The 16,378-nt window shown below is 42.2% G+C and overlaps 1 protein-coding gene across 1 annotated transcript in view; it reads left to right on the top strand.

Moving 5' to 3' along the window:
- Positions 1-16,378, top strand: part of HDGFL3 (HDGF like 3) — a 73,105-nt gene that overhangs the window by 42,960 nt on the left and 13,767 nt on the right. Inside the window, exons 2-5 of the mRNA XM_049614335.1 lie at positions 5,508-5,584; positions 11,037-11,175; positions 11,501-11,659; positions 15,347-15,493. Coding sequence (XP_049470292.1) covers positions 5,508-5,584; positions 11,037-11,175; positions 11,501-11,659; positions 15,347-15,493 — 522 coding nt within the window. The remainder of the gene's footprint in view (positions 1-5,507; positions 5,585-11,036; positions 11,176-11,500; positions 11,660-15,346; positions 15,494-16,378) is intronic.

Raw genomic sequence — 16,378 nt, 5'->3', positions numbered from 1 at the left:
GTCAGTTATAATTCAGTTGATAAAAACCAAACATCCAGCTTTGGCAACATTTTCATATTTCATTGGGTAAACTTTTAGACCGTCTGCAGTTACACAGTCCAAGGCAAGTAAATTTCCCTTTCCACAAACCTATAACTTTCAGCATTCATCTGGGCCTTGTCCTTAATCTTCTCCCACATGTGGGAACAACCTAAATACTTGAGTTCAAGTACAAAATTAATCTTTTCCCATTAGTAAACGAAAACACCTCCTGTTACCTCACCTGCCTGGTTATACTTCTGTGCCAGTGTTGTTCTCTGTAGAGTCTCAATCTCCATATTAATTATAATTTACCCAGAGTGACATCTGTTTTACAGAGAGCCAGATACTTGAGGAATTACTGTCCCATACAAGTGTTTTAGAAAACGATCAAAGCTCATGGACAATCATAATGCACATATCCTTCCTGTGTCTTAGATCTTAGAGTAGCAGACTTAATCCCTACTTGTAATCCCTATTTGTATATGACACAAAACCACACACGGCTCCCAGTGCTTCAGTATTCTGTTCTATGTGGAAATTATTCAAGGATGCAAAGATTATCCTTTAATTCAATTTAATACTAGCCCAGCATCTTAAAGTTAAGTACTGGAAATTATGTTTAATCTAATGTACCACAGAATATAATAGCTGTTGGTTTAGAAAAGTTTGTCAGAAATATAATTCGTTTATATTTACATTTTCCTTAACCATTAACATTATATGGAAGCAACATTAGCTTATCAGTAGACCTGTTTAAGAAGTCCCAATGTAGTTAGTGTCTTCATGAGGAAACAAATCCAAATTTTACTTAAAAAATAAAACATATACTTATATTACATTCTATAAGGATTAAATTCAGACAATTGTTTTTACACCAGAATTATCAACCAGTCTGGTTTGTTCAAGGATTCACTTTGATTGCTTAAATTTGGATTTTTTTTTTTTTTGAGAGAGAGAGCTGGGGAGAGGGAGAGAGAATCTTAAGCAGGCTCCGTGCCCAGCAGGGAGCCTGATGCAGGGCCTGATCTCACAGCCATGAGATCATGACCTGAGCCAGAATCAAGAGTTGGACACCTAACCAACTGAGCCACCCAGGCACCCCTAAATTTGGTTTGTTTTTGTTTTGTTTTTAATGTTTCTGTTTATTTTTGAGAGAGAGACAGAACGTGAGCAGGGAAGGGGCAGAGAGACAGGGAGACACAGAATCTGAAGCAGGCTCCAGACTCAAGGCTGTTAGCACAGAGCCTGATGTGGGGCTCAAACTCACAAGCCATGAGATCACGACCTGAGCCAAAGTCGGATGCTTAACTGACTGAGCCACCCAGGCGCCCCATGGTTTGTTAATGTATAACTGCCTCTGACCTGTCAGTTTCTGTGAGGATTTGTTTTTCTTAGAAGGCCACCACATTTAATACGATATGGTATTCCTTTAATAAAAAGTAGGAATTTTGCTATTTCGTACATTTTAAAGCATTAAGAAAGCAATCATGCATTGGTACATTTTTGCAATCACATTGCAAAAATCCTGCAGACATAATGAGACTCCTGTTAAGCACAAGAAATGAAGGCAGTCCATCCACAGGAACCACAGCAAGAGGGGGAATGTCTTATAATGTATTTCAGAATCAGCTGGAGGTTTCTTAAAACATTGACTCTTGGGTTTAACTCCCAAAGTATCTAAGTCAATTGGTCAGAATTCTGGACTCAGAACTAGTATTTCTGATGAGTCCCATGGAACGGCTGATGGTGATGGTGCAGGGATGAAACTCTGAGGACACGTTTTCTAGGAAATATGAGGTTGCCTCCCTCCTGCCCCGAGTCCATAGGGCTGTGGATTTTACACTTCAAGGGATTACAGGCTTGGTTTCTAACTGACATCCCCTGAGTGTCTCTGCAATGAGCAAAGCAGACAAATCAATAAAGAACATTAACAAAAAGGCTACCATATTGAAAGTATTGTACATTCACTGTTTTAATTCCTGAGGATTCTTATGTACCTTTATATTTTTATAAGTCATATTACTATCTGTAAACCAATAGAAACAGATCTTTTAAGAAAATTACACCAATTTCTTAAGACCCTTCCCAGAAGTAGAAAAATGTTTCAAAATCACAGAAGGAGTAAACACTCTGTCAAGTACGAACACAGAGAGCTTATGGCTTCAGGTCTGAAACTTCAGCTACAGGTTAAAGGTAACATAAAATACACACATTCACTGATCTAGGTCTCAAAAGGACTCTTCTTCTGTCCAAAGGAAGCAAGACATTCTACAGACTAAAAGACTAACATACCAGATAATCTTTGCCACGTCACACCCAAAAGACGGTAGGTCACCCTCGTCCTGTAATGGGGAATAACACATTGGCTGTGTGCAAACCAGAATCCTAACAAACATAGCTGAGAACTGGGAACAAAAGTAAAAATACAAAGTCAGGAAAACAAACAGTAAAACAAAACCAAACAGAAACTGAAAGTAAAATTCTGTTGCCACTTGGTATTCACAGTAGGAGCCAAAAAACAGTGCCTGGGAGGTGCACTTTTTAATTGGTTCAGGAAGGTGTATCTACTTGAACAACTTGTTATTCCAAAAATGCCAAAGTACAGTTTTCAAAAAAGTTAAAAACAAGACCCTCGGGGCACCTGGGGGACTCAGTCGGTTGTGTTCGATCTTGGTTTTGGCTCAGGTCATGATATCAGGGTCATGAGCTCGAGCCCCCTGTGGGACTCTGGGCTGACTGGCAGCGTGGATCCTGCTGGAGGTTCTAGCTCCCTCCCCTTTCCCCACTTGTGTGCACACTCTCTTGCGCTCCCTCTCAAAAAAAAAACGGGCAGAAAAAAAAAAACCAAGACTCTCAGTACAAGTCAACCTACTTAACACCTTTATAGGGGAACCAACATGGTTGTCAGGCCAGTTACTATATCGTTGACAATATTTATTACAGGGGCCACATTCAAGTACTCCAGAGGGCCCGGCTAAAAGGTATGAATGAGGAAAGCAGGCATTGACACTCTCTAGAGTGTGGCGGAAGTGTAACATACTTGGTCTCAAGGTGGCATCTGTTGAACGTCTTGGCTAATGGTTTCCTTGTAGGAATGCTTGCTCATCCCTATCTGTAATATTTTTTTTCACACAAGCTGTTCTGGATTTTAATGTGAATCTTCCTGTTTTAAAGTGTTGGTAACTAATTCAGTTGAAAAAAAAAACAAAACAAAAAACAACACCGTTGGAGCCAAACAAAATATATCTTCAGGCCAGAGATGGCCTGAGGGCCGTCGCTGTGCAGCCTCTGCAATAGATGTTACTCATGTAACATTATAACAAAGAAAAAGTTCATCCAAAAGCTGTATTGACAGAAAGTTTTAAAAGATTTCTTTTTAAACTGTTTACTTGCAGTTTTTTTCTAAGTGTGAAAAAAAAAACCAACATGACGTGACAGTGTTTTGTCACCTGGTCACCATGCATTTCCATTTTAAGTTCTATCCTTGGTCCACTTAAAGTACAGTTACTCATTTTCTGGCGATCTGTTTCACAACGGTGTGAATATCGTTAACACTACTGAACTGTATATTTGAAAATGGTTAAGATGGAAAATTTTATGTCGTGTTTTTTACCGTATATACGCACGCAGACACATTATTGAACGTTTAGTGAATTTATTCAAATGAAGTTATTCATTTTAAACTGTCTTTGGAGGGTAGTATTGAATGTAACAGGAAAGCCTGGAGACAAGGAAGTACTTTGAAAGACCTGTAATGGCCTTATTAAAAGATCATGAGAACTTGTTTAGGGAACAACACTTACTAATGGGAATAGTGATCAATTTGAGAGACATTCCTGGAGCTGAATTGGGAGTATTTGGTAAAAAACTGAATATGGGGCTTGAGGAAATAATAAAAAGATTATCTAGGTTTCTTTCCTGGTAACAGACAATACCAATAATTAAGTTAGAAAACAAAACTAGATTCAAGGGAAATTAGTTCAGTTTTAGACAAGCCATGGGATTTCAAGATTGAAGGAGACCTAGAGGTCACCAAGTACAACCATCCCATTTTACAGATGTGAAAGTCAAGGCCCCAGGAGAGGAAATGATGCCTTCGATGGCACAGTTTAAAATCAGAAGCAGGACTTTACAAGTTCTAGACTCAAAGTTCATCTTTCCCCAGTACACAGAGTGTCTGCTCTGACACATGGTTCGTTCAGTTCAGCGATGAACTTGTGGGGTGACCCCCAGGCTGCTGCCACATGTGAGTGAAGGAGGCCCTCAGATCTCTTCCAGACATGGGGTATCAGGCCTGGTCTCTTGCTCTCTGAACTCCAGTGTGCCTCTCCTCTTTGTAGCCTTTTCTTTAGTTTGAGCTGCTTGTAGGACCTGGAAATAGAAATGGTTTGTAGACATTGGTAATTTCATGCCTGCAGTTCAACATAATCCTGTCAGAATTATGGGAATTCAAAGGAAAGGTTGGGGCTACAGATGGAGATTTGCAAATTTCTGTTTCTTGAAACATTGTAAGGAATTATGAATATGTAACTATATAATAGCCTAAAGAATTTGGACTTTATCTTATTAGAGGTTCTCAACCGTACATAAGAATCAGTAAGTCTGGGGGGGGGGGGACTAAAGTAACATTATTCTTTTTTTATGTTTGTTTATTTTTGAGAGAGAGAGACAGACAGAGTGCGGGTGGGGGAGGGCAGAGAGAGTGGGAGACACAGAATCTGAAGCAGGCTCCAGACCCTAAGCTGTCAGCACAGAGCTCGACATGGGGCTCGGACCCACGAACTGTGAGATCATGACCTGAGCCAAAGTCAGACACTTAACCAACTCAGCCACCCAGGCACCCTAAGTATCAGTTTTTTAAAGTTCCAAAGGTTTCATGTGCACAGTTAAGGATGCTTTAAGCAATGCGAAACCATAGAAGGATTTGAAGCAGGGATGTGAGATAATCAGATGTGCATTTTAAATGTAATTCCAGCTTAAACGAGTGGAGAGAGACTTGGAATAGTCCAGGAAAGAGATGGTAATTGTTAATGACTGTATAATATTTCACTGAGTTAATTTTCCATAATAATTCTCTGCCTTACAGCATGTATGTTTCTAGGTGTAGTGTGTGCGTGTGTGTAAATTCACCGTCCTCTCCAAAAAGTGCCATCTTTTTGTTTGTTGTTGTTGTTATTCTTTTTAACTATTTTGCTAGGACAGATTCCCAGAAGTAATGCTATTGAGTCAGAAGAAATGAGTAGTTTTGGCTCCTGGCGATGTATTACCATAATGGTTATAATCAATTTACAGTGTTACTGTCCGTGTGGTGGGCCAAATACGAACTTTAGAATCACTTATAAGGTTCAAAAGAAGAAAAATTATTGGGATTTTGATTAGAATAATTTTATTTTGAAATTAGCAAGAAAATTATCAGAACAATATTTTGTTTATGCTATTTTACATGATTTAACTGAATATTTAAAAACTAAATTTATCTTTAACAGATTGATGAACTCCCAGAGGGAGCTGTGAAGCCTCCAGCAAACAAATATCCTATCTTCTTTTTTGGCACCCATGAAACGTAAGTCAACAAAACAACCTGAAATTTCAGCACCTCTAATTTGGCTCTACGAGACTACGTTGTTTATACCTGGTCTTATTAAAATGAGCACAATTATATAAAATCGGCAAGCTTAATAATGTATTTTTCTTAATGTGAAGATTTTTCATTCATTTTACTTACGAATGTTACTTCTGTGTAAATGTCGGACATTACCCAGAATCTCCTTTAGGACACCTGTGAGTCCTTGGGTGGTCTCCTTCCCACTCCCAGTAATTTCTTTTGTTGCTCTTGTATATTTCCCTTCTGGAGAGACTTCCTTCATTCATATTTCATACAACAAACTTAGGTTCTCTCAGGCCCTTTCAATTTGTTGAACCCTGAAGCAAACATACCAACTTAATAAGGTTTTTAAATTGTGTTGGTTAGAGTACAGACTAAACTGCTGGATAAAGGGAGCTGAAAATACAGCGTCTTAGATAGCAGAAATTTCTTTCTTTGCTTTGAAACAATCCAGAGGTAGGCAGGTAGCTCAGGGTGTGTAGACTGCTCTGCTCTGGGGACCCAGGTTCCTTCTGTCACTTTGTCCTGCCATCGCCTGGGGTGTTGCTTTGTCTGCTACTTAAAAACAAATGAAAACTGGCTCAGCAGCACCTGTACATCTTCCAGGTAGAGGGGAGTGGAGGGTGGTTAGAAAACATGAAGAACAGGACACTTGTGTGTAAGGAAGTGACAAGGAAGTTGCATATGTCACTTACACTTGCACGCACAGCTGTGGCAAAAACCTGGTCCTGTGACCACGTGTTGCCATCGGGAAATGGGAAGCATAGTATCTAGCTTAGGCAACTGTAATAGGGAAGAAAATTGGAAGGAATAATTCATCATTGAAAGAAGGAAGCTGGTTACTAGATACCAGGAGATGATGGTCAGTCTCGACACACTAAAAACGTGTGTGGTCCGTCACACAAGGACACAAATGGAATAGGGATTGTATGTGTGGAGGAAGCTAAAAACTGTCATGAGGGGCACCCGGGTGGCTCGGTTGGTTGAGCATCCGACTCTTGGTTTCGGCTCAGGTCATGATCTCACAGTTCATGGGTTCGAGCCCCCTGTCTAGCTCTGCGCTGCCAGTGTAGAGCCTGCTTGGGATCTCTCTGTCTCTCTCTCTCTCTCTGTCTCTGTCTCTGTCTCTCTCTCTCTCTCTCTCTCTCTGCCTCTCTCTGCCCCTCCCCTGCTTGCTCTGTCTCTGTCAAAATAAATAAATAAAACTTAAAAATGTTTTCTAGATAAGAATACCTGTCATGAAATCTTACAAATCTCCAAATTCAGGGTCATCCCTTGTGCTTGTGTTCATTTGAATGCAGTAGGGCCAGGCGGGAACTTTTTCTTAGCTTGCTGCTTCTGCCACTCTGGTACCTTGTTTATGCTCGCCTCGAAAGAGAGCTAGCCAGGGGAGAGGGGGCCCTTAAGACGTATTTATTTCTTGTCTTCGTGTGAGAAATAGTTGCGTTTCTTTCAAGAAGTTAGTTTTATCCTTTTTTTGTTTTTATCTAGTAGTCACTGTGCAATATTCAGCTTGCCATGATTTCCTCCTTAGAGAGGTTGCTAGAAAGCTTAGAAGTAAATGTTTTATCTATAATAAGCGCAGAGGGCTTCGTGCTACGTATTTTTACATTCGCCTCATTCCTTTCTCCATTTTGCATCTATACCATTACTTTGCTTTTTCTCTGAGACCTGTTTCCAAATGATTTGATCGTATTTCTGGGACCTGGCAGGATTTAAGAAACAAGATTATCCCTCTTCGTTATATAGGACAAATCAGCCATTTACTAACATTGTGTGGTCACTTCTCTTAGTAAACATTTTCTGGGCATTCTTTAAAGCACTATAAATAAAGAGCTTACCACCTGGTGTGCAGCTGGTGAGGGTAACAGTCATCCTAGTGAACAGTGTGAAGGGTTTCCCGGAACCGATTCTTAACGCATTACTAATCTAAGTCAACGGCATCCTTCCGAGGCTCTGTTCAGTAAAAGTAGTTCTACCAAGGAGCCATATAATATAGTCCCTATGTTCGTTTTTTACTGGTTAGATTATACAGAGGTAGGTTTCGAAACATTTAGAGGAAAACTAACTTCAAAAAAACCTGCCAGGACTTTGTTTCAGCAGAGCATTTATTAGGGATCGGGTGTCCCTGAACCTGAGATTATACGCCCTGGCAAGTACCTAATGTTCAGCCCGTCTGTGGAGGCAGAGTACACGTGGGTGTTGCTCGCTCCTGTAGACACGGTGCTTAGCACAGCGCCTGGCCAGTGGGAAGTGCTTAAAATAATAGCTGTTGGATGAATAAAATTCACTAAATGAAATAAAGGTGAGGAACTTCACAAGAAAGCTGTGTGCAGGCCAGCCAAGCACCCCTGAGCAGACTAGAATTTTCCTCAGAACATGGCCTGGAATTTATTCTAACGCCCAGACAGTTAGGTAATTGGACCCCCAAATTCTTCTGTTCCATATAACTTAACCCCAGTAGTTTTCGTCTGGACAATTTTCAAGACAGCCTTGGCCAGGAGAAAAAAAAAATAACATCCTTAGAGCATGGAACTTTGGACAATTTTGTTTTCTGGCCTACCCTTTAAGGTTTGTAAAACATGCAGGAAAATTAACCAATGGGGAGGAGATTTGATTTGTGGAATTATCTGTCTATATTCTAGGAAAAAACATTGTGTATCAACAAATAAGTAGTTGTTTCAGAACAGTTCATTCGGCGTTCTTCTTTCTGGCAACAGCTGGCGTGGCCAGTTGCATATTAACCCTGCCTCCCGTGGCAGCACAGAAATACAGGCAGGCCCTGGCGAGCATCAGTAGCTGATGCGAACCTCGGGCAGCTTAGCCCGCAGTTAGCTCCTATACGTGGCGTCAGAGGCCGGAGAAAAGTCAAAAGCCACGGTCTAACAATGCAGGACACATTTCTCTAAAAGGAATATCGACAAAGTCCATTTCTTTCTCATGTTCAGTTTGTCAAGCAAGACACACATCCTTTGATTAAAATGTCCAGTAACCTGCAAAATTATGTCTGGATTCAGTGAGATAGAGTCATGTTGACCAAGCTGTCAAAGGTCAAGGAAGTTTTGGTGGTCGGGGGCAGAAAGCTTCCTTGGGTGTTTTCATCAACTTGAAAATTTCGATCAGCTAGGCAGTGAGGAATTAGTACGAAGCCCTAGTCAGAAAGTGGAATTTATAACACTCAACAGTAACCTATTAAATAATAGTCTCAAAGTTTCCAACATCTCTGCAGATAATTTCCAAATATATACCTCCAGCTCAGACCTTTCCCCTGAGTGCCAGAATCGCCTCTCCTGCTCCCTACTTGACCTCCTCACTTGGATGTCAGACCGGGTTTCAAACTTAACATCGAAATCTCAGCTTTTCACCCTCAAATCTTGTTCTCTCAAAAATCTTTCATTCCAGGGGTACCTGGGCGGCTTAGTCGGTTGAGCATCCGACTTCGGCTCAGGTCATGATCTCGCGGTCTTTGGGTTCAAGCCCCTCGTTGGGCTCTGCTGACAGCTGGGAGATTCTGTGTCTCCCTCTCTCTCTGCCCCACCCCTGCTCACTCTCTTGTCTCCCTCTCTCTCTCTCTCTCTCTCTCTCTCTCTCTCAAAAATAAACATAAAAAAAATTTTTTTATATAAAAAAGAATCTTTCATTTCAGTAAACGCCAAATCTGTTCTTCTCATTTCTCAGTCTACAACCTTGGAGATAACCTCAGTTCTCCATCCCTCTCACGTGCCATCTCCAGCCCCTTAACAAATCATGTTAGCCCTTTCCTGAGAGTGAATTCAGAATCCTGCGCCTTCCCACCGACCGCACGGCTTACACCCTGGCCCAAGTCACCGGCATTACCTCAGTGGCCTGATCTGTCTCCCTGCTTCTGCCCCAGTGCCCTCTCCTTCGGTCTGTTCTCAGCACGGTGGCCAAAGGGATCCTGTTAGAACACAAGCTGTCACTTCTCTTCTCAAACCTTTCGTGGTTTCTCGTCTGACCCTGAGCCTCCATAGCGGCCTTCGAGGCCCACCTTATCTGTGTCCTCACGTCGATCGCTGCCTTGTCCGCGAGGCCACCCGTGACCTCAGTGTCCGGGGTTGTAAAGTCCACCCCCGGACTCGCCACCCCCTTCCCTGCTTGGTTTCTTTCAGCACGCGGTACCATGGTTTTTCCTTCCGATTTTGTCCGAACCCCCGCTTGCGCTCCTAGACCGCGCGCTCCCTGACCTAGGGGCGTTCGTCTGTTTCCCCCGGAAGCCGCAACACCGCGGTGGTGCCTGACTGGTTCGAGGCGTCCGCTCAGGTCTGTCTCACGGCTGGACACGTGAGCCTTAGTTTGGAATGGAAGATTCTTGGGTGTCAGCCGGGATGCGGGCCTCCGCTGTCTCATTCGCCAGGTTGATGTCACGGGTGGTCATGCCGCAGACGCTAGCGTGAACGCTCCGATCTGTTAGCCAACCGCGGGATTTATTCTAACTGACTTTCTTTTTATGGCTGTGATTCGTCTAAGGTAGGGTTGAAATTGTGTAACATTGTATCTATTTGTACTTCTGATTTTTTTCTTGTTTAGTGCCTCGTTAAACACCAATGTGATTTTTTAATTTACAGAAAGAACAGTGAATAATTTGCTAATGTGGTATATAGATTAGCATAAATAAGGCTTAGTTTAAGATGATGATTTAAGTGGTCAAAGGGGACATCTTTAAAACTACCTTTGTGGGGCGCCTGGGTGGCTCAGTCAGTTAAGCTTCGGACTTGGGCTCAGGTGGTGATCTCACGGTTTGTGAGTTTGAGCCCCGCGTCGGGCTCTGTGCTGACAGCTCGGAGCCCGGAGCCTGTTTCGGATTCTGTGTCTCCCTCTCTCTGTACCTCCCCTGCTCATGCTCTGTCTCTCAAAAATAAATAAACTTTAAAGGTTTAAAACTATCTTTGTAACTAAAAGCCAGTTTTAAAACAAAAATAATTTGGTAATTTAAAAGTAAGATCAGGGGCATCTGGGGGCCCAGTGGGTTGAGCTTCCGGCTTCAGCTCAGGTCATATTATCACGGCTTGTGAGTTTGAGCCCCACGTCAGGCCCTGTGCTGACAGTTCAGAGCCCGGAACCTGATTCTGATTCTGTGTCTCCTTCTCTCTCCCCCTCCCCCACTTGTGCTCTCTCTCTGTCTCTCAAAAATAAATAAATGTAAAAAAAAATTTTTTTAAAGTAAGATCAAAGCACAGTCTAGAGTTGCTGGTTTATGTAGCCAGCTATCTATTTTTTCTGCTTTGAAGTGTATGTGTAAAACATTTTGTGCTACGTGCCTAACTCAGAGGGTTTATTATACTTTTAACTTGTTTACTAAAATAGGCTCTGACACCTTTGTTGATATTGATATTAAAAATATTGTACCTTTGAAGGTCAAATGTGTCCTATTTCTAAAATATCTCTGCAGTGCATTTTTAGGTCCCAAAGACCTTTTTCCATATAAGGAATACAAAGACAAGTTTGGAAAGTCAAACAAACGGAAAGGATTTAATGAAGGATTGTGGGAAATAGAGAATAACCCAGGAGTGAAGTTCACTGGATACCAGGTAATGGTTTGCTTCGTTGTTAGATCTCATTTCTTTGGTTTTAACTCTCTTTGGGGTCTTTGTTATATGTCCTCTTATACTAGTAGTTACTCTCCCATCTATTTGAAATCAGAATTTAGCTCCGGTAATATTTTGGATTAAATGTAATTCTGTTACTCAAGGGGGTTCAAGTCAAGTGGTCACTGGAAGATTGAGGTTGACAGTCCTTTATTTTGCAATCTTAAGAGTAAGCTGAACCCTTTTAGATTAAAATAGAATGTTTTTTTCACAGTGTCCGTGACAATTTTTCAAAAATGTAATTAGCCAATATCTTGTTATTTCGTAGGCAATTCAGCAACAGAGCTCCTCGGAAACGGAGGGAGAAGGTGGAAATACTGCAGATGCGAGCAGTGAGGAGGAAGGGGATAGAGTGGAAGAGGATGGAAAAGGCAAAAGAAAGAATGAAAAAGCAGGCTCTAAACGGAAAAAGTCCTACACTTCGAAGGTGCCTGAGAACCGTTTCCATTGTTATTAATGTTATATGCACATTCATTAGATGACCTTTAATTCCTCCATTGGGCACATAGAAATATACTAGCTCTGTGGAGCCTCTGCCTCTAGGGACAGTGATACAGCCAAGGGGATAGGACAGGTGACCTTACATGTGAGGGCAGCTGGCTGTGGACCCTTCAAGGCCGACGTGGCACTGAAAATACTGCCGCTCAGTTGGAGAAGGTCTGTTCTTCAGCCAAGGGGACAAGAGCAGGTGTGCCTCCTACGGTCACCTCCAAATGAGCTCTGAAGACTTTAGGAATATAGGAGACCCAGTACGATTGAGGACAAGTCTAGGTAAATATAAAGATACACCCTTAGTCTGTCTTTCTGCTCTAAGGAATGTACACATAATACGTATAAATGAAGAGAGGACTCTGAAGGAAACAAGTGGTAGGAGAACGTTCTTTAGATAGAGGGCGAGGCCTTTCTGAAGAGAAGAGGCAGAGTTCATACTGAGGCCCGAAGAAAGAGCTGGGGGTGGGGGAAGGGGGCGTGTGTGACAGAGCAGCCCAGATGTGACGCAGGAAGAGTCTGGCCTGGCCTGAATTGGAAGAAGACCAGCGTGGTTGGGGGTCACGACCCAGAGGGAGAGGCAGGCAAAGGCTCAGTCATGGAGACTTGTGCGCCACCTTAAGGAATTTGGATTTATTCCCAGTGTGACGGTAATAGGAGTGACGTGATCCTAGATTTACAAATTGAAAGTCTAGGTTTTTCACAGTAATCCAGACATACAGTTGAACAAACTATGGCATTGTAAAAACTGTTCACCTTTAGAAACTGGAAGTAAGATAGATAGATCTTTGAAAACCGGAGATTGGTACAAGTTTCACTATAACTGGTCTGTCACATGATTGAATAAATTACTTCCATTTAGATCTGGTATTTAGTAGCTGGACACCAGACTTGGGAAACTCCTTAAGAACCAAGTCCCAAGACTTTATTCGATGATCAGCATTTTCTTTTACAATCTGTAAAGTCTACCCCACAGGCATATAGGTAAAAATGTATGAATACATATTACTTTGCACCTAATGAAACACATGGTATTTGCCTTGGATGGGGATACGGTTTGCAAATCACAAAAAAATAATTAGAATTTTCCTTGTCAGGCTGTACCTTCCATTGCATTTTTAAGCTGAGTTTTTTTTTAGCATTTTGAATTTCACTTAAACACCCAATCGAATTGATTTTTTTTAATTTATGATTGCCTGCTGAGCTGTGCAGCGTATTGTACCACCCTCCGTTATCTAAGCTACCTGACGTAGTAGCAGCGTTTAATAGTGTGGATTTGGGGCTTTTGAGTGTCATTATTTTATTGCTTGTTGTGGTGCCCAGAAGTAATGGGGCTCATACCTAGTGCGGGTAGGTGATTTAAAGCAGTGAAGGGGTAAAGACATACTTTACTTACTGAGGTTTCTCTGTGTTCAATTAAGGGATCATCTTTTTTTGCTTTTCCTTCCAGATCACAACTTTCACAAGCACTTAAGAACCGTGACTTTCTTTTCCACTTTTTACTGTTTTATTTATTGTCAAAAGAATTATGCACAAACACAAAGACTTTGGAAGAACATAAATGGTTTTTCATTTTCAGTATTAACTGAGAACCTAGCACAGTGGTTCTCAAACTTCCACCTGCGTCAGAACCATGTGGAGGGCTTGTTAAAGCACACACTGCCCAGCCTCACCCCCTGAATTTCTGTTTCAGTAGGTCTTGGGTGTGGGGTCTGAGAATTAAAGTTTTAGGTAAGGCTGATGGCTCTGATCTGGGAACCACATTTAGAGAAGCGCTTACCCGACGTAACCTGCTTGTTGTCCTTGACTTCCCAAATGTTTCCTTTTTTCCGAATATGGTGATCTTTTCCTACCCCCCCTATTTCTTAGAGTTGAATAATCTTCCTTTGCCACTGAAAAGCAGTGGTTCACAGTGAAAAGCAGATTTGAACATAATTGAAGATTTATGTGTATCTCTTTGGCAGTAAGTATATGGATGATTCATATATGAGCCATCACAGATCCTGGAAAATTATAGGTCAAAATATTTTGCATGCACATTACTGCATAAAGTAGGGCAAATCAGAGAGCCTCACAGCAGAGTAAACTGATGATGGTGCTAAACTACTAGTAATCTTAAGTTAAAAAACCAAAGGTGGCAACAGTTGGACACAACCAATTCAGGAGCACAGTGATGAAACAGATAAAGGGTCCCTCCCCACAATTACAGGAATTGCCCTGATCTGAATTTGTAGCGCAGTAAGAGCTTTTCAGGGTTCCCAAATACAGCCTGGGGGCCAGGTTTCTTAGAATGCTGACTGTGGCTCGACAGCAAAACTTGAGGAAAGGCCTGATTCTGGTCTGTGTAATGCCAAGTTATAAGGCGTATAAATTCACTCGTGGGGTTACTCATAAGTATCCTTTGTAAGCATTAGAAATTTTAGGGAGTTGTGAATGATTACCTCTAAGAACTGTAGGTCAGAGGTTATTATTTGAGAATTACTACATAAAGCAATCACTCTATTTCGATAGTTATACTGTATTTACTAGGAAAACAAAAAATATTCTGCTTTTTATGTTGTCCTACTTGATCTTAGCTTTAACGGTAGACACTCCACATTTGGATTATTAAATCTCTGCTTTTCCTTCGTGTGAAAAGTAAAGATGACCTCATCTTAAGCTGACATTTCGGGCTTGGTTGGTAGTTTCAGTTAAGTAAAACAGGAGCAATGTAATTATATGCTCTATCACAGAGCTAGGAGATACTTTCTCTTTGGGAGTTGTATTCAAAATATTGATTGTCTAAGGAATCTCCAATTTGCTAATTCATTTCTGGAAGACCAAAGGTGACTTGGCCGAACCGGTTTTGCCTCAGCTCTTATTTGCCAGGTGCTTAAAGACTCTCACAAGTCCTCAAAAAGGACATGTTAGTGAAATGCTACATTTTACTTTCTTAAAGATGCACAGTGGGGCCAGCTTTTGATCCTTTTAATGCTGTTCTGCAAAGCAGCTTTGGCTATAAACTGTAATTGTATTTTCGTTTTCCTTAAGCTCATCTTGATTTCAAATGCATGGTGATAAAAAAGCGGGGGGGGGGGGGGGGCTAGTTCCCTTGGGTTCTTAAATAACTGTCTGCAATTTAAAAGAGTAAAGTAGTTTATATTACGTGGATCCTGTCAACCAAACAGCTTCAGCAGATTTCTTAGCATGAATACTCCTATATCATGTGAGATAGTCCGCCTCACTCTGTGGACCTGAGTTTCTACTGTAAAACGACGAGGAAGGACAGGACGGCCTTATGGTGCCTTCTCACGCTTAGCCTCCTAAGGTGGTGTCCATGCAGCTACTGTTTATTCACGAATAGTGTCCTGGGTGCACGACCCTTTTTGTGCCGCTTTTATTCACATGGCACCGCCGGGAAAGGACTGACAGGCCATGTAGCTTGTCACCCTGAGGCCCAGCGAGGCGAAACGATTCGCCCGGGCCACCTCGCCCAGCCTTGGCACGCCGCCTGGTTGCACTCGCATATCCGGTGGCGGGGCCACAGAGACTGGCCGTGGGTCAGCCGCTTCGGCAGCTCTTACTTGCCCTTGTGCGTCAGGATTTGTCCCTTTGACTCTAACTTCTAACTTGTCCGAACGTTTAGAAATCCTCTAAACAGTCCCGGAAGTCTCCAGGAGATGAAGATGACAAGGACTGCAAAGAAGAGGAGAACAAAAGCAGCTCCGAGGGCGGAGACGCCGGCAACGACACAAGAAACACAACTTCAGACTTGCAGAAAACCAGTGAAGGGGTAAGGACGGCGTGTAACCTCCCTGCCCTTCTAACCTAGAAGATGCTAGAGATCAGCAGTGCTTCGCGGTCACTGGTAAACACTGTCCTAGTAGATGGAGAAAGATTCTCAGCCTGATACGTGGATGTGCACGCAGCTCCTGGATGAATGATTAGCTGCCCAGAGTCTGAGAACAAAAGAGAGCCAGGTGGGAAGTGCACCTGCCTGTCAGTGTGGAACTCTGTGAACAGTTCATTCTTTTTTTAAACTAACTTGAGCAGCTTGAGTCTTTTCTTTTCTTTTTAGCGTTTATTGACTTACTCTGGGGGAGAGAGAGAGAACACTTGTGCACAAGCAGGGGAGGGGCAGAGAGAGAGGGAGAGAGAACACTTGTGCACAAGCAGGGGAGGGGCAGAGAGAGAATCCCAAGCAGGTCCTGCCACTGTCAGCGCAGAGCCCGACCTGGGGCTTGATCTCATGACCGTGAGATCATGACCTGAGCCAAAATCAAGAGCCAGGCACTTAACCGACTGAGCCACCCAGCTGTCCCAACTTGGGAGTCTTTTACAAAGTAAGATGTGAAACACTGAAATTATGAAATGCCATCTCAGAATTTTACAGTTAGATTTATTTTACCATAAGATGAATGGCATGTCCAAAATAGGAGATTTCATGCCGCTGTTTCTTTCCTAAAAGCAGTTTCTTTGGACTTTCATATACCCACAGGGCTTTAAGTATTTAAGGATTCAAACAACACGTGAACATTGGTATTTGAAGTACTGAAGGGGAAGACTTGTCCACTTTGGATTTTTGTCAACTCTTTTTTAAAGTATAGTCGCCACAGAATATTGTGTTCGTTCCAGGGGCACAACAGTGAGTCCACATGTGTAGGCGTTACTGAGTGTT

The sequence above is a fragment of the Panthera uncia genome (assembly GCF_023721935.1).
Source record: "Panthera uncia isolate 11264 chromosome B3 unlocalized genomic scaffold, Puncia_PCG_1.0 HiC_scaffold_2, whole genome shotgun sequence".
Classification (NCBI taxonomy): Eukaryota; Metazoa; Chordata; class Mammalia; order Carnivora; family Felidae; genus Panthera; species Panthera uncia.
This window is presented reverse-complemented; position numbering and strand designations above follow the sequence as displayed.